This window comes from Rhinolophus ferrumequinum, chromosome 7, assembly GCF_004115265.2.
Source record: "Rhinolophus ferrumequinum isolate MPI-CBG mRhiFer1 chromosome 7, mRhiFer1_v1.p, whole genome shotgun sequence".
Lineage (NCBI taxonomy): Eukaryota > Metazoa > Chordata > Mammalia > Chiroptera > Rhinolophidae > Rhinolophus > Rhinolophus ferrumequinum.
In genome coordinates this window covers 50106560-50127057 of record NC_046290.1, presented here as the reverse complement: position 1 = coordinate 50127057, position 20498 = coordinate 50106560, and the positions used below count along the sequence as shown (strand labels likewise).

The following is a 20498-nucleotide window of genomic DNA, read 5'->3' as shown; positions in this document are numbered from 1 at the left end:
CAGATTCTGCTAGTGCACTGTTAGCTATATGGTTTAGAGAATGTGGCACACACTGTTGATTGTTACAGCCAACCCCATTGAAAAAGGTGTTCTTCCTAGCAAACAGATTTTCTACAGGCATTGATCAGCCAAGTGCTTTTTTTTTTTTTTTAATTTTTAATTTTTTTTTTTTAATTTTTTAATTTATTTTTAATTTATTGGGGGTGACAATTGTTAGTAGAATTACATAGATTTCAGTTGTGCAATTCTGTGTCACATCATCCATAAATCACACTGTGTGTTCACCACCCAGAGTCAGCTCCCCTTCCATCACCGTACATTTGATCCCCCTCACCCTCATCCCCCACCCCCCAACCCCCTTACGCTCTGGTAACCACCAAATTACGTTCCCCAGATTAATTTTCAAACCCCGTGGCCATCCTGTGGTCACCGACTGCCCTCCAATCCCCTCACCCTCCCCCCCACCCCCCACCCCCCCAGCCCATCTAGCAACCCTCAGTTTTTCCTCATTGTCTCCCAAACTGTTTCTGATTAGTTCATTCACTTATTCTTTTCTTTACAATCAGCAAATAAGTGAGATCATATGGTACTTATCTTTCTCTGTCTGACTTATTTCACTTAACATAATGTTCTCTAGATCCATCCATGTTGTTGCAAATGGTAAGATTTCTTTCTTCCTTATGGCTGCATAATACTCCATTGTATAAATGTACCACAGTTTCTTAATCCAGTCATCTACCGATGGGCATTTTGGTTGTTTCCATGTCTTAGCTATTGTGTGTAGTGCTGCAATAAACATAGGAGTGCACAGAGATTTTTGAATTGAAGTTCTGGATTTCTCCGGATAGATACCTAGGAGTGGAATTACTGGATCATAAGGTAGTTCCATTTTCAGAATTTTGAGATACCTCCATACTGTTTTCCATAGCGGCTGCACCAGTCTGCAATCCCACCAACAGTGCACAAGCGTGCCCTTTTCTCCACATCCGCGCCAGCACTTCTTGTTTGTTGATTTATTGATGATAGCCATTCTGACTGGGGTGAGGTGGTATCTCATTGTGGTTTTTATTTGCATTTCTCTGATGGTTAGTGAGGTTGAGCATTTCTTCATATGTCTGTTTGCCATCTGTATGTCCTTTTCAGAAAAATGTCTCTTCAAGTCCTCTGCCCATTTTTTAATTGGATCGTTTGTTTTTTTGGAGTTGGGTTGAGTAAGTTTTCCATAGATTTGTGATATTAATCCCTTATCAGATATATCATTGGCAAATATCTTTTCCCATTCAGTAGGATCCCTTCTTGTTTTATTGATGGTTTCCTTTGTTGTGAAAAAACTTTTTAGTTTGATATAATCCCACATGTTTATTTTTTCTCTTAGTTCCCTCGCGCGAGGGTGTATATCAGTAAAAATCTTACTCCGGGTAATGTCTGAGAAGTTTCTTCCTATATTTTCTTCTAGGTATTTTATGGTTTCAGACCTTACATTTAAGTCTTTAAGCCATTTTGAATTTATTTTTGTATATGGTGTAAGGAGGTGGTCCAACTTCATTTTTTTGCATGTGTCTGTCCAGGTTTCCCAGCACCATTTATTGAATAGACTGTCATTACTCCATCGTACATTCTTGCTTCCATTGTCGTAGATTAAATGGCCATATAGGCGTGGATTTATTTCTGGACTCTCTATTCTGTTCCATTGATCTATGTGTCTGTTTTTATGCCAGTACCATGCTGTTTTGATTACTGTAGCCTTGTAGTATAATTTGAAGTCAGGTATAGTTATACCTCCCACTTTGTTCTTATTTCTCAAGATTGCCTTTGCTATTCGGGGTCTTTTATGGTCCCATATAAATTTTAGGATTATATGTTCTATTTCTGTGAAAAACGACGTAGCCAAGTGCTTTTGAAGAGCCATGTTGTGCTCCGCAGCCAAAACTAGTCTAGTTAATGTTAGTTACATGCCTCTGTAAGTGATGGGTTTAGGAATGGACACATAATACAATTCTGGCTAATGGGAAGTAATGGAAAATGTGAGGGAAATGGGGTACAGAGGGGTGTATGAGAACGGTTTACTTTCACATAAAAAGCATGAAGACATTTGACCTGCAGCTGAGATGTACTTCATGGACTTACAATTTCAGATTTCACTGTTGGAATACCTTGATTTGAATTAACTCTTTGGAAAATGTTCTTAAAAACCAGCAATCTAAAGGCACAATAAGGCAATCAAATGTAGGCAGAAACTAGAGAGGACTCTGAACATGAAAGACTGAAATTTTAAGGTGTGAGATTTGTAAATTTGCATGTTTTTGCCTAAGGGCACTCCCCAGTCCCATATAATTATGGAAAAAAGTCACAGCCTTACTTACCTAAGTGTCAGAGAACAGACTTCAAGGCTAGCAGAATACCTAAAAAGTTTGGGGGAAATAACAGAACGATGCAGGAATCACAGAATGGTGAACCCCCTAGAAATGCACGTAAACACATCCAAATCCTTGCCTGACCAATAAACTATGCATGTGTAGGGAGGAAGACAAAAAGTAAAAAAGCAGCCACTGGAAGCTGAAAGAACTAAAAGGATATTTCACTTGCTGGCCAGATTAGGATAGATCAAGTGTTGAGTTTGAAACTATTGAAAGGCCTGCTATAACAAATATCAATACACTTCCGAGGAAGACAACATAAGGAAGAATTTTATAATGTGTGACTGATAATATCCAGAATACAATTTTTAAAAATCAGTGGACATGAGAAACAAAACAATTACTGATGATCAAGAGAAAAAGCAGGCAATAGAAAATAACCTCAAGATAATTAAGAAGAAGCAATTACCAGACAAGTAAAGCAGCTATTAATATATATTGCCAAAATATTAAAAGCAACATATTTGTACTGAATGAATATATGAAGAATCTTAGGGAAAAAAACACTATAAGAAAGAACCAAATGGAAATTCTAAGGCTGAAAAATACAATGATTAAATGAAAAATAAACTAGCTGGGCTTAACAGCCAAGAGAAGGCTGCAAAAAATGTCAAGCAACTTGAAGGAAGATCAATAGAAATTATTCAATCTGAAGAACAGGCAAGTAAACAAGTGAAGAAAGTGAACAATGTGAAGCAATATCAAACAGAATAAAATACTTGTAACTGAAGTCCCAAAATCAGAGGAAAGAGTGAATGGAGCAGAAATAATACCTGAAGAAATAAAGGCTGAAAAACTTTCAAATTTAGTTTAAGGGGACACACACACACACACACACACACACACACACACGTATTTATTTTTCTCTATCTCTGTCTCTGTCCAGCAGTCACAGATTTCACTTTGCTTATGCTTGAACTCTGACTTTTCTATACACCCATGCTGCTATATAACCTTTTCCTTCAGCACCACAAGTCTTTGTGTGGACATGTTTTCATTTCTCTAGGAGTGGAATTGCTGGGATGTAGAGTAAATGTATGCCTTCTCTTCTAACCTCCTACGCTCTAAATACAGATCTAACTTTTAGCTTTATCTTCTTCTGGTTATCCTCATTTTATGTTTAAAACATCTTGTTTATATAACTTATTCTAGTGGCAAAAGGGTGTCATTTAATTCAAATATATGAATATTTTGGAATTAATGAAGAATAAAGGGTCCCTTATAAAATTTTATATTTCATATAAAGATTTTTATAACTTAGGTTTTTCGCTTTAAAATTTTTAAAATTGGTGTTTCTTGGAGCCCTAATTTCCCACCCTCACTTTATCTAGAGTACAGATACATTTTTCTTGTTTAAGTAGTAGAGTTCTTGGAAGAGTAAAGAAAAAAACTTCACTGATTTCCTCTCTCCTCCATGAATAATATCCTGTCCACAAATATTTGAAAACCTGTGTTCTAACCTTGTAGCCTTTTTTTAATGTTCTAAAGGAGAATTAAATTTTATCAATTTCAGTTCAGTAGACATTTACCTTCTCTTATATATTCTCTGTATTTCGGGGCTTATTAAGGCAGTGAGGGAATGAATACATAGGAAATCATATTAGTTCTGCATAGGTTGGTTTTAATTGTATTTCTTAATTTATGATTGAATGAGAACCACTCTAAGATATGTTCTGCTTAACAAAAAGCAATATTTATTTTTCATCATTAGATCAATATTAGTTAGCTTGCAAATAATTGAGACCCTTCCTTCTCATGTCTTGGATCTTTTAGACCCAAGTTTAGCATATGTCATGAGTATGTTTTATATCAGAGAAATACGAAAAAATGCCTTATGAAGATCCTCCATATTTCTCAGTAACAAAAGTTTGGAAACTGCTGCGTTCGAAAGACTTGTTTCTTACATTCTGGAGCTGAACATATAGTCATAAGAAATGAGAAGTGTTGTGGCCAATTGAACACTGAATTTTCATAGTGGCTCAACACAAAGTTACTGGGCACAGGTGTTTCTGTAATTGTGATGTATCGGAGGAGATTCAGTGTTCAACGGTCCTCAAACCCACACTTCCACCTGTGTGGTATGGTGGTCACTGGGCTGTGGTATAAAACATGTAAAGTGAAGAGCATATCCGTTACCTCACAGAAGGAAAACAAAGTCTCAAGCCAGTATGCATATTCTAGGTGGTTTTACATAGACTTGATTTTGGGGAAAAAAGACTTCTTTTTCTTTTTTTTCATTGAGAAAAATACTAAATTTAAAATTCTATTTTACATGACATTTTTTTCTAGTGAATGTATTTCTCTGATAAGGTATGCTATTTATACTGAATAGCTAATTTAATTTAGTGATTTGATATTGCTAATCACTTATTCACTCTGGTCTTATCAGGGACATCTAACCCAGTATCAGATGTACCACCATATACTGCTGTGGTATCTGTGGACTGAATATTTGTGTCCCCAAAATGCATACGTTGAAGCCGTAACCCCCAACGTGGTGGTATTTGGAGGAGGGGACTTTGCGAAGTAATTAGGTTTAAATGAAGTTGTGAAGGTGGGGTCCTCATCACGGAAATAATATCCTTGTAAGAAGAGACACTGGAGAGCTTGCTTTTTCAGTTTCTCTGCCATGTGAGGATATAATGAGAAGGAAGCCATATGCAAGTCAGGAGGAGGTGGGTTCTTCTCAGGAACCAAATCTGCTGACACCTTGATCTTGGACTTCCCAGCCTCTGAAACTGTGAGAAGTAAATGTCTTGTTTAAGCCACCCAGTCTATGGGTTGTATTATAGTTGCCCAAGCTAAATAATAAGAGTATCTCAGATGGCATGACAATGTCATGATGTATTCCTCTGTATAGCTTTAAGCATTATATAATAATAGTCTGTGCCTATAGCAGACTGCAGAGATTTTGTCCTGGTACAAATCTTAATGTGGTGCTAGGCTATTGTGAAATTCAGAATTTAAGTGGGTACATTCAGTCTCTTTTTCTTGACTACTATAAATCCAAGGTAATAAAAGGGAGCATTGACAAGAAGAAGAAGAATGATTCCTGGCCCCACCACTTTTAATCTCTGAGATAATCTTTGGACAATTCATGTAAACTGTGTGCCCCTCAGTTCTTTGATCTTTGAAAAAGATTACCTGAATTGCTTACCTCATGAGGTTGTGTTAAGGATTCAGTAAGATATTCCTGAAAGTACGTTACTAATATTAGAGATTCCTTCAGCTGAAGTTGCCTTTGATTTCCACTAATTTCAGTGTTGCTGTTCACATGTTGCAAAAGTAGATGTTTTTCAGAAATACTTGATTCCTTCATCTCTTTTTATATATAAGCAAATTTTTGCTGTGTGCAGTTTTTAACTGTTGTCAATTTTGTTTTTTTCTTTATTTTTTTGTTACTCCTTGTGAATGGACATACAGATTATAATTTGTATTTATTTCTCAGTTAATCTATTCAGATAAAATGAGCAAGTCTCTAAGTTGTACGATCTCTCTAAAAAGCAAAATTATCCTCAAACTCCAGTGGATTTAAATAATGACTTACTATAGTTTTTGTGAAAATACGTGTTTGGAGCTTCAGGTACAAAATTTATATTGTGTATTGCTACTTAAGTATAATGTCACACTTCTTTATTCTATAAATCTACATAATGGTATGTACTTTAAAGATATAGAAGCTATGCCGTACCAAAATATATTTTATGGAGTAAATGATAATTTTTTTAACTTCATGGAGCTTATATTTAATGTAACAGCATTTCTCTCTACTGAACGTGAATGTTTTAGAGCAAAGTGGAAAGCTAATTTTATTCTGATGTTTTTATAGTAGCATTTGGGGAGGTCAGTATATTATATATATGTGGAGGAAGACCTATTTTCATACGAGGTAAGTTCAGATATGTTAAACTCAGTGGTTCTTTTTTAAAAAACACAGCACTTTTTACAGATATTTCAGGTTCACAACAAAATCGAGTGGAAAATGCAAGAAGTTCCCATATATCCCTGTCCCCTCACATGCATAACCTCTTCCACTATTAACATCCTGCACCACAGTGGTACATTTATTATCATCAGTGAATGTACATTCATATCATTATCTCCTGAAATCCGTAGTTTAGATTAGGGTTCGCTTGTTGGTGTTGCACATTCAATGGGTTTTGACAAATGTATAATGACATGACTCCACCATTGTAGTGTCCTACAGAATAGTTCCACTGCCCTAAAAATCCTCTGCTGTCTGCCTGTTCATGCTTCCCTGACAAACCCTGGCAATTACTAATCTTTTTACTATCTCTATGTTTCCCTTTTCCAGAATGTTGTATAGTCGGTATCATATACTATGTAGCCTTTCTAGAGTGGCTTTTTTCCCTTAGTGATAAGTGTTTAAGGCTCCTCCACATCTTTTCATGTCTCTATAGCTCGTTTCTTCCTAGTACCAAATAATAGTCCATTATCTGGATGTACCACAGTTTAGTCATCCATTCATCTAATGAAAGACATAATGTTTTTCTGCAAATATTGGCAGTTATAAATAAAGCTGCTATAAATCTTGTGCGGGCTTTTGTGTGAACTTGTTTGGGTATAAACTAAGGATTGTGATTGTTAGATCATTTGGTAAGAGTAAATTTAGTTTTATAAGAAGCTGCTAAATTGTCTTAACGTAATGATGGTACCATTTTGCATTACCCCTGGCAATGAATAAGAGTTTCTGTTGCTCCACATCCTTGCCAACATTTGGTGTGGTCAGTGTCCTAGATTTTAGCCATTTTAACAGGTGTATTGTGTTATCTTGTTTAAATTTGCATTTCCCTGATGACAATGTAGTGTCTTTTCATATGTTTATTTGCCTTTTGTATGTCGTCTTTGGTGAGTTTTCTGTTCCGGTCTTTTGCCCATTTTTTAATCAAGTTCTTTGCTTTCTTATTATTGAGTTTTGAGAATTCTTTGTATGTTTTGGATAACAACCCTTTATCAGATGTATCTTTTCCAAATACTTTTCCAGCTGTGTGGCTTGTCTTCTCTTTGTCTTGATGTTGTCTTTCGTAGAGCAGTTTCGATTTTAATGAAGTTCAGCTTATTTATTTCTTTCATGGATCATGCCCTGGTGTTATATCTAAAAGTCATCATCACAGCCAAGGTCATCTAGATTTTCGCATAGGTTATCTTCTAGAATTTTATAGTTTTTAAAATGTGTATTTGTCTATAAACATTTTTTAGTGAATTTTTGTGATGGGTCAAAGATCTGTGTCTAGATTCATTTTTTTGTGTGTAGATGTCTACTTCCAACACCATTTGCTAAAAAGAATGTCTCTTCTCCATTGTATTGCCTCTGCTCCTTTGTCAAAGATCAGTTGACTGGGTCATATGGGTCTATTTCGAGGTTCTCTGTTCTGTTCCATTAATCTATTTGTCTATTCTTTTACCAATGTCATTGTCTTGATTACTGTAGCTTTATAGTAGATATTGATGTCAACTTCGCTTTACATTTTTAATTATGGAAAATTTAATCAAATGCAAAATTAGGGCTTACAGTCCAGTGAATCCCCGTATACACATCACTTAGCTACAATACTCATCAATTCATGATGGCTCATTTTAACTCTACCACCTTCACACTTCTGTCAGATTTCATATAAAATTTTAGATATTATATAATTTCATCTATATCTATCAGAACGTATTTCTAAAATACTATCTTCACTTCAAAGAAACTACAAAGCTTTCTCAAATATAAGTTGGTCCCTATTTTCCAAATGAGAGGATTAGAGCTTTTCTTAAGTTCAGCTTGAATGTGTACTTTTTTAGAAAGATGGAGAAAGTAGTCTATTGTTATATATCATTTCATTTTATACACATATATTTTAAATCAGAAGAATAAAATATTTACAAATAATAGCTTTTTATGCTCGTAACTTTTATCCCATACATTTTATGTATTTGTGTCTTCAATAACTAGACCTCCTTTTAGAGTCATTTAATAGTCTTCCATCTGGAAGAAGCTTTACTTTTGTTGTTTGAGATAAACATCACCTCAGAGTATGGATATGATGCTGTCATAGAAATACATTTTAAGCCTCCAGTACACATTCACATGATATTAGCATTGTTCTTATTTAGAACTCTTCTGTAAAGAAAACTTGGCTTTCTTCCCCATTTATTTATTTTTTTAGTCATTTATTTATATACAAGTATGGACTCACAGATATTTATTTATTCTTTGGGTTATAAACTAGTGTTATCATTATTTATTTTGTTACTCACATTTTTCAGCTTCAGCCTGAGGGAGTTTGTTTAAATAACTTGCTGATCTAAATTTTAACTTTAACTGTGCTAGCTGTAGAACCAGCCATTTTTTTCAAGGTACAAAAGAGCAGGTTTTACGGGTTTATTAATGTTTTCTTACATCAGTCGTATTTCTGCCAAGTAGTTCCATCTTTTCGTAATAGTCATATCAGTAATTTACTGGAGTAAAAGTGGCATTACTTAATGACAGTGTAGCTTAGAAAAATTGCCAACATGAGCCACAATATAAAATGTTTTAATTAATATCCATTAGAAACACTATGAATGATAATGCCTCATTTCTCCAGGCTTAATAGAAACAATATATATAAAAATTGATTTTTTTTTTTTACCTTTTTTGATGCAAACACTGCTAAAACAAATTTTAACAAATTCCCCTGTCACTTGACAGAGAGTGAAAGATAATACTTAATTTCTTCTTTTTAAGTTTTACCTTTTATTATCTGTGTATCGGGAAACCAAACTATTATAGTGGTTAAAAATCATACACATGATATACTCTGAATGAGGATTTTATTTTAGTAAAAATAAAATATCTAAATATTTTAGATATCTAAATATTTAGAATAGTATCTAAAGGCTTCATAATACCTATCTCGTAGCTGTGTGGGTGAGTGCTTTCTACTTAGTTCCAAATTAACAGATGTATTGCATAAATTGAGACTGTCTAATATCAATTTCTGGATAAGAATTGTATTAAAAGGCACAGAATAAGATTTAAAAATTAAGCAGTTCCACAAAAAAATTAAATATTTCTGAAATATTGCTTTCAAATACATATGGAGGTGTATTAAAATTGGTTCATCTTCCTTTTTTTATATGTGATGTACAGTTAGTATACTAAATTGAGCATTTGAGAACTTTCTATAAGTGGATTTCAATAGCTTTGAAACCCATTTTATCTGTTTTTACTCTTAGGCAGACTAAACATCTTTCTCAATATATCTTGTTTACCTTACTTGTTTAACCAGTTTTTGAGTTTCTGGACAAAGTGAAAATAAAATTCATTCTATTATACATTTAAATGTTAATTAAGAATAATTACTTGAAAACTGGTTAAAGTTATCTAAGATATAAAGTCTGAATCCTCACTTACCTAAGAGAGCACACAAATCTTCCTCCATCTGATCTGCCCAAATATCACAAATGTAAAACTAAGTCAAAATCAAATTTTAAAAGGTTGCCACGTTAACTCTACAAGTGGTTGCTGAAATTACAGTGCTTTATATCAAAATGATATTAAAATGTGAATCTGACATTTTGTAAAAATAATATGGGGTTGAAGTCCCTGCCAAAATCTCAGTCACTTAATTCCTTGAACATATTATCCATAGTTATTTTACAGTCCATTTTAAATTCTTGTCTGTTATCTTTATTTTTTAGCTTTCCGTCTGTTTTTAGTTTTTCTTGATTTGTATTCACATTGTCTTATTTTCTTATATGTATATTTAACAGTTTTTTATTTAAGTTCATGTGTCAGAAGCAAATGACTTCAGGATTTTTCACAAACTGAATATACCCACTTAATGAGTACTCAGATTAAGCAACAGAAATTTTAAGTATACGTCAGCAGCCCTCCTCTAGATAACTTCTGTTTAATATCCTGCCTTCCCCCCAAATGGAAACAATATCCTGAATCTTCATGACACTGCCTTTTCTTCTTCCCTCCCTTTCTCCCTCCCTTCTTCCCTTTCTTACTTTATGAGAAGTTGTGGAACTGTTTTGAAGTTTTTGATGATGAAATTTGATTTGCTTGTGGACTGTTACTAGATAAAGATATCACCAATCTGAGTTCACTTAATCACCTCAATTATGGATTCAGGTGTTTAAAGGCAGGGCTTTAATTTGATCATCTTTCCTTCCTAGGTTATAGACACAGCTTTTAAACCAAAGTCTAGGAGAGTTAGTAGGAATTTTGCTTTTTGATGGATCCTGACCTCCAGTTTTCGTTTCTGTATTTTTGTAAATCTGCTGAAAGCTCTACTTAGCTTTTAGGCCTCTCATCCTCTTACATAATAGCATTTGCTTTTGGGAGGAAGGCAATTGCAAATGTCGGTCAGATCTCTAGGTTTACTACTTTTTGTCGGTCTTGTATACATAATTCATCGCTGTTCTTTTTAACATTTCAGTGCCTTCACATAGATATGTTTCATGATTTTTCTCTAGCTCTTCTTGTACTCACTAGAAGGTTTGTTCTAAGTGCCTATTTAGCCATTACTGAAAGCAGAGCTCTATAATCCTATATTACCTCTATTTAAAAAGTGATCTTTAAAGGCTTATTTATAATGACGTTTTTTTGTCAGTGGGGTTTGTGATTTCTTTTAAGCATCTAGGATTGATTAAAGTTGTTTTAGTGTAATGAGCTCCCCAAGCAGTACATTGTGGTTCAAAATGAAGCAGTTGTATAAGAGCCTCGTGATGTATTTGTAAATTCTCAAGTATGAGGCAGTTTCTTTTCTGAGGGATAATTTAAGGGGGGATTTTCTTCATATTTGGCATCTGGGGATATTTGATTTGAAGTTCAGTGATGGTTTCTATTTATGGTTTCTGGAAGGAAAGTTTCTTAATAAAAGCAGTGGTAATAGCTACTACTGTTTGAGTGTTTAGTATACACTAGGCATGGAATGTTTGTATAACTTTCACTAAACTAATCAATCTTTATAAACACTTTTAAGATACAGATATCGCTTTTATTTCCCTTTGCAGATGAGTAAATTAAGACCAGGAGAGGTAGAGTAATTTACCATGGTCATAGAGGCAGCACTGATACTGAACTGGTGTGACCTAGTACATACATTGTGGTTGTATACATCTAGCTTCCATTCTGTTTGGGCTAATGTCTGTTCTGATATATTGAGAACCTGAGAAAACAGCCAGTAGTAACACAGATTGAGATATAAAGTTACCGGAGATTGGTTCCCATTCTTTGTGGGAGCCTCATCTCATTCGCTTTATTAACCTACAGATATTAGCGTTTCATTTATCAATTATTTTTTCCTTTTAGTTCAAACTTAGAGAATTGTGCAGTTGGTACATAGTACATACAGCTAGCAATTAGCAGAGCCAGATCTAAAAAGTTGTGCTAGGATGTTCTCATGCAGTAGAACCAAATTGGAATTTCATAAGAAATATAAGAAAATTTCCTTTGAGGGAAATATACTTTGAAATAATAATTTATACCAATAATTATTTTAGGTATTAAGCAACGTGTGCTTCACGTTTCTTATCCCATAATCATGTTGTTAAAACTTTATGCTATTTAAAATAATCCCTCTCAGTTTATTTAATATTATATGTTAAGAAAGAAATAATTAAAGATCTTTAATGTAATATTATGATATATTGATTTGTAAAAGTTTTTTTAATCGCTTTTTAAGATCTTTGAATCGTGTGTGAGAAAGATGGCTTCACAGTTGAATTCTACCAAACATTCAAAGAAAAATTAATAACTATCCTTCATAAATTATTTCAAAAATTTGAAGAGGAAGAACACTTCCACAGTCATTTTATGAAGTGAGCATTACCCTGCTACCAACATCCATAAATCAATTAATGCGATACATGACATTATCACAGTAAAGGATAAAAACCTTATGATCATCTCAACAGATGCAGAAAAAACTTTTGACAAAATTCATCATCCCTTTTATGATAAAAACTCTCAACAAAGTGGGTACAGAAGGAACATATCTCAACATAATAAAGGTGACATATGACACACTGACAGCTAATATACTCAGTGGTGAAAAGCTGAAACCCTTAAGATCAGGAACAAGACAAGGGTGCCCACCATCACCACTCCTATTCAGCATAGTATTGGAAGTCCCAGCCATATCAATCAGGCAAAACAAAGAAATAAAAGGCATCCAAATTGGAAAGGAAGAAGTAAAACTCTGATTTGCATATGACATGATACTATATATAGAAAACCCTAAAGACTCCACCAAAAAACTAATAAATAATTAGAACTGATAAATGACGTCAGTAAAGTTGCAGGATAGAGAATCAATATACAGAAATATGTTGCCTTTTTATATACCACTAATAAATGATCTGAAGAAGAAATTAAGAAAACAGTTCTATTTACAGTTGCATGAAAAAGTATAAAATACCTAGGAATAAATTTAACCAGAGAGGTGGAACACCTGTACTCAGAAAACTATAAGACACTGAAGAAAGAATTTGAGCAAGATAGAAATAAGTGGGAGGATATAACTTGCTTATGGATCGCAAGGACTAATATTGTTAAATTGTCCTTAGTATCGAAAGTAATACACAGTTTCAGTGTAATCCCTATTAAAATACCAATGACATTTTTCTCAGAATTACAATAACTAATCCTAAAATTTATATGTAACCACAAAAGACCCAAAATAGATAAAGGATTCTTGAGAAAGTACAAAGTGAAAGGTATCACACTCCTTGATAATCAAACTATACTACAAAGCTCCAATAATCAAAACAGTATGGTACTGGCATAAAAACAGATATATAGATCAGTGGAATAGAATAGAGATCCCAGAAATAAATCCTCACTTATGTGGTCGATTAATCTATGAAAAAGGAGGCAAGGATATACAGTGGGGTAAAGACAACTCTTCAGTAAGTGGTGTTGGCAAAACTGGACAGGTTACATGCAAAAAAAAAAAAAGAAAAAGAAAAGAAAGACATTGAACCACTTTTTTATACCATATGCAAAAAGAAGCTCAAAATTCCTACGAGAAAACATAGGCAGTAAACTCTTTGATGTTGCTCTTTACAATATCTTTTTGTACATACCTCCTTGAGCAAGGGGAAAAAAAAGAAAAAATAAACCAGTGGGACTACATTAAACTAAAAAGGTTTTGCAAAGAGAACTTACTCTGGGTGATGAACACACAATGTGAGATACAGATAGTGTATTATAGAATTGTGCACCTGAAATCTATGTAACTTTACTAACAATTGTCGCCCCGATAAACTTTAGTTTCAAGGAAAATAAAATAAAAAAATAAAAAGGTTTTGCACTGTGAAGGAAACCATCATCAACAAAACAAAAACACAACCTACTAAATGGGAGAAGATATGTGCAAATGATACATCTGCTATCAGGTTATTATCCAAAATATGTAAAGAACTCGTACAACTTAACACCCAGAAAGCAATCCAACCTCTAACATTTTAGATAATTTCTTATATTGTTATAACAATGGATAAATATGTACAAATAACTTTTAAATAATTTACTGATTTTTTTCTTAATTTTATTTATTAAAACTTTTTATTTTAAGACAACTATAAATTTATATGCAGTTGTAAAAAATAATACAGAGAAGAGAACTCGTGTAATATTTACTCATTTTCCACAAATGGTACCATTTTGGATATTGACATTGATATAGTCAAGATTCAGAACACTGCCATCACAAGGATCCTACGTGTTGCCATTTTATAGCTAATCCACTTCCTTCCCTGTGCTTAACCCTACAACCTTTAACCCCTATCAACCACTAATTGTTTCTCCATCTCTATAATTTGGTCATTTCAAGAATGTTGTATAAATGGAATCATATAGTATGTAACCTTTTAGGATTAATTTTTCTCAGTCAGAAGACTTCTCTGGAGATTAATCAGAGTTGTGTATATCAGTAGTTTGTTTCTTTTTATTTGTGAGTGGGTAGTCCATGGCATAGATGTTTAACGAGTTGTTTAACCATTCATCTATTCAAGGACATCTGGGTTGTTTCCATTTTGGCTAATAGGAATAAAGCTGCTATGAATATTTTGTGTACAGGTTTTTGTATATGAGAATAAATTTACATTTCCAAGTGATAAATGCCCAAGAGTGCCATTACTGGCTTGTATGGTAATTACAGATTTAGTTCTATAAGAAACTCCCAACCTGCCAGAATGACTAACCTTTTACATTTCTACCAGGCATGTATCAGTGATCCATTTCCTCTATGTCCTCACTGTCATTTGGTGTTGCCACTAGTTTTTTAAAATTTAGATGAGAGCCATTCTGATAGGTGTGGTGTTATCTTGCTGTGGTTTTAATTTGTATTTCCCTAATAGCCAGTGAAGTTGATTATCTTGTCATGTTTTTTCTTGCCATTTGTCTGTCTCCTTTGGTGAATAGTTTGTTGATGTCTGTATTAGTTTGCTAGAGCTGGCATAACAAAATACCACAGAGTAGGAGGCTCAATCAACAGATATCTATTTCTTATTATTTTAGAGGCTGGAAGTCCAAGATCAAGGTATTGGCAGGTTTGGTTTTCCTGAGGCATCTGTCCTTGGCTTACAGTTGGCTACCTGTCACTGTGTCCTCATATGGCCTTTTATCTGTGTGTCTCTCTCTCTTTTTATAAGAATACCAGTTGTATTTGAGTGGGATCCCACCCATATGACCTCATTTAACCTTAATTACCTCTTTAAAGCCTCTGTTTTGGCACAGTCACATTAGGTGTTAGGGCTTCAGTGTGTGAATTTTTTGGGGGGAAACAGTTCAGTCGATAACATTATTTTTTGCCCCATGAATTGATTTGTTTTTTTAGTGCTAAGTTGTGGAAGTGGTCTTAATATTCTAAGTACTAGTCCTTTGTCACATATGTGGTTGCAGATATTTTCTGCCAGTATGTAACTTGTTTTTTTCTCTTCCTCTTAAGAGGGTTTTTCATGAAGCAAGAGTTTCTAATTTTGATGAGATAACAATTTATCAATGTTCCCTTTTATGGACTTTGCTTTTGGTGTAAAGTCTAAGAACTCTGTGCCTAGCTACATAACTATTTAAAAAAACTGTTCTGCCATGTTGAAGGAAAAATGATTAGAGGTCATAAATCATAAATTTTTCGTTTGATGGAGGGAATTTGTTAATTTGTAGAAAGCAGGTGCACTTAGAATTGGGAAGGTCAGCCATGAGCAAAAGAAACTATTGGAAGACAATACTTCATGGGTTTTTCTCATGTTTGCAGTTCTTCTGAGTAAAGGCATTACTAGGTTTTGTTCTGCACTATCTTTTAAGGATGTTTATATAGCAAGCAGCTTGGGAAGGAGAGGTAATGTTTCCCTCCTGTGCAGGGTTGTCTTACGTGGTAGCATCATCAGCTGCTTGGTCATCCAAGTTGGGAATGGGGGGCCTCCTTAGTGAGTGGCCCTGTCTCATCCTTCATATTCAGTCACTGCGTCCTATTGATTTCAACTTCTAAATAGTTTTTGAATCTGTCCTACATTTTTATTATGACTAACTACTCTTATTCATTACCTCATCCTCTCAAGTATCATTTCTATCATATTGCTTTCCAGATTTTTTTTCTTTGTCTTTAGTTTTCAGAAGTTTGGCTTAAATGTGTCTTGTGATGGATTTCTTTCAGTTTATCCTGTTTAGGGTTTGCCCCCCTTACTCAATCTGTAGTTTTATGTCTTTTGCCAAATTTAGGAATTTTTTCAGCTGTTATTTTTCCTGGAGTACTCTTTCAGCCCCACTGTCTTTCTCCTCTCTTGTGGGATGCAGATGACAGGAAATGTTGTTATAGTTACACAGATTCCTGAATTCTGTTTTTTGTTTTCTTATCTTTATCCTCAATCTGTTTTTTCTCTCTTATTCAGGTCGGATAATTTATGCTGTTCTATGTTCCAGTTCACTGATGGTTTCCTCAATCCCCTCCATACTGCTTTTGATACCATTAATTGTTTAAATTTGGTTCTTGTCTTTTTCAGCTGTAACATTTCTGTTCAATTTTCCTTTATGTCTTCTATTTCTTTGTTTAGACTTTGTAATTCTTTGCTAAGGCCTTCTATTTTTTTTATTTGTTTCAAGGATGTTCCTCGTTGCTCATTGAAACATTTTTATGATGGCTGCTTTAAAATCTTTATCAGATAATTCTAATATCCCAGGCGTTGGCATCTATCTACTGGTTATCTGTTTTCATCTAGTGTGAGATCTCCCTGGCTCTTGGAATGATGAGTGATTTTTTTATTGAAACCTGGACAGCTTGGATATTATGAGGTTCTTGATCTTATTTGTACTTTTGGTTTTAGCTATATTTGTTTGACAGCACTCCAGCAGGGAAAAGTGGGGTGTATGCCCCCTTATTATTGCCAGGTCAGGGCAGAAGTCCAGGTTCCCCACTCAGCTTCCATTGACACCTCAGGGAGGTCGTACTCATCGTTACTGTGGGTGAATGTGGGGTTTCTGGCTCCCCACTAATACACACCTGATAGCTCTCTGGCTGGGAGGGATAGAAGTGCCTCATGACTGTTCTCCATATGTCCTCCACTACACCACACAGTGGTGTGTCCTTATTACTGCTGGTTGGAGATGCAAGTCCTGAGTGGCCACTAAACCTCCTTGTGCACTAGCCCAGTGAGGAGAGATGTGGTCACCTCATTGTTGATAGGGTAGCTTGAATGTCCACGCTCCCCACTGGGGTGCCTCGTTATCTCCTGGTGGGGGTTGAGGTCTCAGTGCCATCTTGGCCTTTTCTGACACCACCTCAGTGGGATGGTTGGAGCATCTCATATTAGCTGGAGGAGGAAGGAAATCTAGGCTCTCAAGGTCAGCTTTTGCTAGTGGGGATAGGCATAAGGCTGTGGAGTTTTTCTCTACATTGGCTGCAGTATAACAGTTATTTTCTAAAAACGTTTTCTGTCTTGCTAGACTTTTCCTTTCTTGGTTCTTTGTTTACAGGGAGCAGCCTTTGGGAGGGTTTATTTTATCTATGCTTGTTGGTGTTTCTGGGTTACCAGCTTCTTTAGCATCTAATCTTTGACATATGAGGTAAAAGTGAAAACCCAAGGAATTCACTGTAGTTATTCATTGGGTCCTGATGTGTCTATCCAATCTTTCTTCTTCTCTCTGCTTTTCCTTTCTTATGTTTGTTTTACATATATTGCCTTTCTACTTGTACTTAGTTAGATGGATAGGGAAAAGTTTATCTACTCCATCTTCCCAGAAGTGGAAAGTATGTTTCAGGTATTTGGTAACAGAAATGGCCTCGAAACAGTAGTTGAATTGGATCCACATGGATATTAATTGTCTTTGTGTGCTTTTTGTGTTTTTTTTTTTGTTTATTTTTAGGACTAAATAACTATAAGCTGATTTTTATTGACAATGATAATGTTATAAAAAATTCAAATGAAAGGTACAAATGAAAACATAGAATCAACTCCTATGGATATATTTAAATTTCAAACTGAGTCTTTCTTGACCTGCCTAATATCTTGGTTTTTTACTTGTCAAGCTTTATTATGATTTCTTTATGTGTGTTGCAGTTCAAAAAATTCTCGTCTTTCTTCTGACCCTTTGATCCAGTTACAGAGTGACTGGTAATTTATGGAATCAGTTTTCAGATTTTAAGTAGTCTCGTATTAATAGGCTTTGTTAGAATCTAATGGTCAGGTTTTCCCTTTGGGCAGCTGTGGATATTTCTATAGGGATTTAATATTTTCAGAGTTTTAATATGTAATATAAAAGAAGTATTATCTGTAGCACTAAAGGACAGTTACTGTGTTATAAATTATGAGAAAAAGCAAGACCTTTCTTTCATATAAGTAGTGTAGTATTTTCTAATTGCTTCAAAAATAGTATTCTACAGTAAAATACTATTGTAGATGTTTAAAAAAGTTTTCTTTGTTTAATATTTGGACTGTTCAAGGTCTGAACTAAACATGGGATTGGATTTCTTTCCTGTAGGATGGTGGTCTAGAGGACAACGAAAAGAATTTCTATGAATCTGATGACGAACAGAAGGAAAAGACTGACAAAATGAAGAAGGCTTATACTATGGATCCAGATCATAGACTTTTAATTCGGAATACAAAGCCTTTGCTTCAGAGCAGAAATGCAGCGGTATGTTAAAACCCTTTAAAGAAATAATTCACAGATTTTTTTTTAAATTATGGTTAAAAGTATGTAAGTTAAGTAAACCAGTCTTTATTTTTGAATGTGCTAATGGAGCATTTGTTTGTTTGTTTATATGTATATATACCAAAAAAAGTCAGGTTCTGATGAGATTACTTGGTTTCATAGCTGTAGGCCTACTATACTTTATTTACTTTTTTTGTGGTTTCGTTAATTGGCTTTTCCTAAGATATTAGCTCAAGGTGTTTCTAAGTTGATTAGAAGACTGCATATATATCTGTTGCTAGATTGTAGTTGTGAGTACTTAAGTCTGTCATCAGTCCATAATACAGAGGGTGCCCCCAAAAAATGTATACACATTTTAAGAAAGGAAAAAACTATTAAAATTGTAATACTCAATATATACTGACAACAAAGGATGAATACAAGCCACGTTTGACTTCTGCAATTACAAGAGGTGCTCAGAGTGGTTACCGTCAGCTTAATTTTAATACAGTTTTTTTCTTTCTTAAAATGTGTATACATTTTTTTGGCACCCTTTGTATTTGTATGAACTGATGAAAGCACCTAGCATAATGCCTCATATATAGTAAATTTTAACTATTAAGAATAACTATTAAAATCATCTTTATTTGGATTCTATGTTTTTTGTTCTACTTTGTTTTTTTTTACACCTTTTTATTTTAAACAACCCTTTATATTTTAGGAGACTATGCTTGCACAATCGGAAATCAGAAAATGCAGACTTAGCAAAACTAAAAACAATTAAAACAGCATATTCCCATCACCCAGAAATCACTGTTCTAATATCTTAATGCATTTTCTTCCAGATCTTTTTTCTGCATAAATATACATATGTTCACATATGTGTATGTCTCTCTCTATAGGTATATATATATATTTTCAATCAAGATAGAAATCATACTGTATGTAGTTTTAACCTTTTTTTCTAGTCATTCTCTCCATCTTTCTATTTCAGTAAAATTTCATTTCACTTAATACCAGTTTATCTTAAATTATCTCTTACAAGTGATTCATCTAAACTAGTATCTGCTCTAATTCTGGTTGTTATATCTTTTAAACCTCTCAAGTCTTGCAGAATGTTCTTCTGGGTTCATGTGGTTGATTCTTTTATAAAGTGCTATTTAATTTTTTTGTTTTATAACTTGTATTTCCAGGAAGTTATATCTAAAGGCTTGATGGATTCAAGTTAAATGTTTTCTTAAAATTTTTTTAATTAAAAAAAATTCTTAATTAATTGTTCTCAATTAGTAAAAACTTTGAAAATGAGGAATTTCACCTGAATTACTTTGTTTTCTGATGCTTGAGAATGTAGAGCTTAGAGCTTTGTATATATATCTTAGTAATTAGCAGAAGTTTTTCTTATACCTGGTAATTTAGTTTCTAAATCATTAGTAAGTAACTATGTATACAGTAATAACAAAAATATTATTTTACTAATGTTGTAAAATATACTTACATTTTAGTGTGCCCTAGCTTGGCCAGAAGGTTAAGCAGCTATAACTTGACACATGAATCTCTACTCTATAGTTGATTCTCTAATAATTTAACTTTGTCTTGGCAATTGATAATATAGTACAAATATTTACTGATCAAAAATGTTCTTGAATGGTGAAACAGAGAGATAGTTTGAACTTTTAATCCCAGTATGTTTGGTTCTTAATTATGTACCAGGTAGAGGTGGTTTACTTTTTGTTCCAGTATGTTTTGGTGTCCTGTTTATTTGATGCTAAATATATATAAAGGCTGACTTTTGAAGATTTGTGAATATGTTTTTGTTGTTGTTTAGTCCTTGTACAAGAGACTTGGAGGAAACTCTTAGTTGTTTCAGGAAATTTAGTACTATATGCTGTAATATTTTTAAAGATAACTATCAATGACAAGTAGATTAAGTCAATCATTGAGATTTTATTTTA

General features: G+C 33.9%; 1 protein-coding gene across 1 annotated transcript in view; it reads left to right on the top strand.

Annotated features, from left to right (window-relative positions):
- AP3B1 (adaptor related protein complex 3 subunit beta 1) overlaps window positions 1–20498 on the top strand; it is a 219240-nt gene that overhangs the window by 74835 nt on the left and 123907 nt on the right. Inside the window, exon 8 of the mRNA XM_033110712.1 lies at window positions 18394–18549. Coding sequence (XP_032966603.1) covers window positions 18394–18549 — 156 coding nt within the window. The remainder of the gene's footprint in view (window positions 1–18393; window positions 18550–20498) is intronic.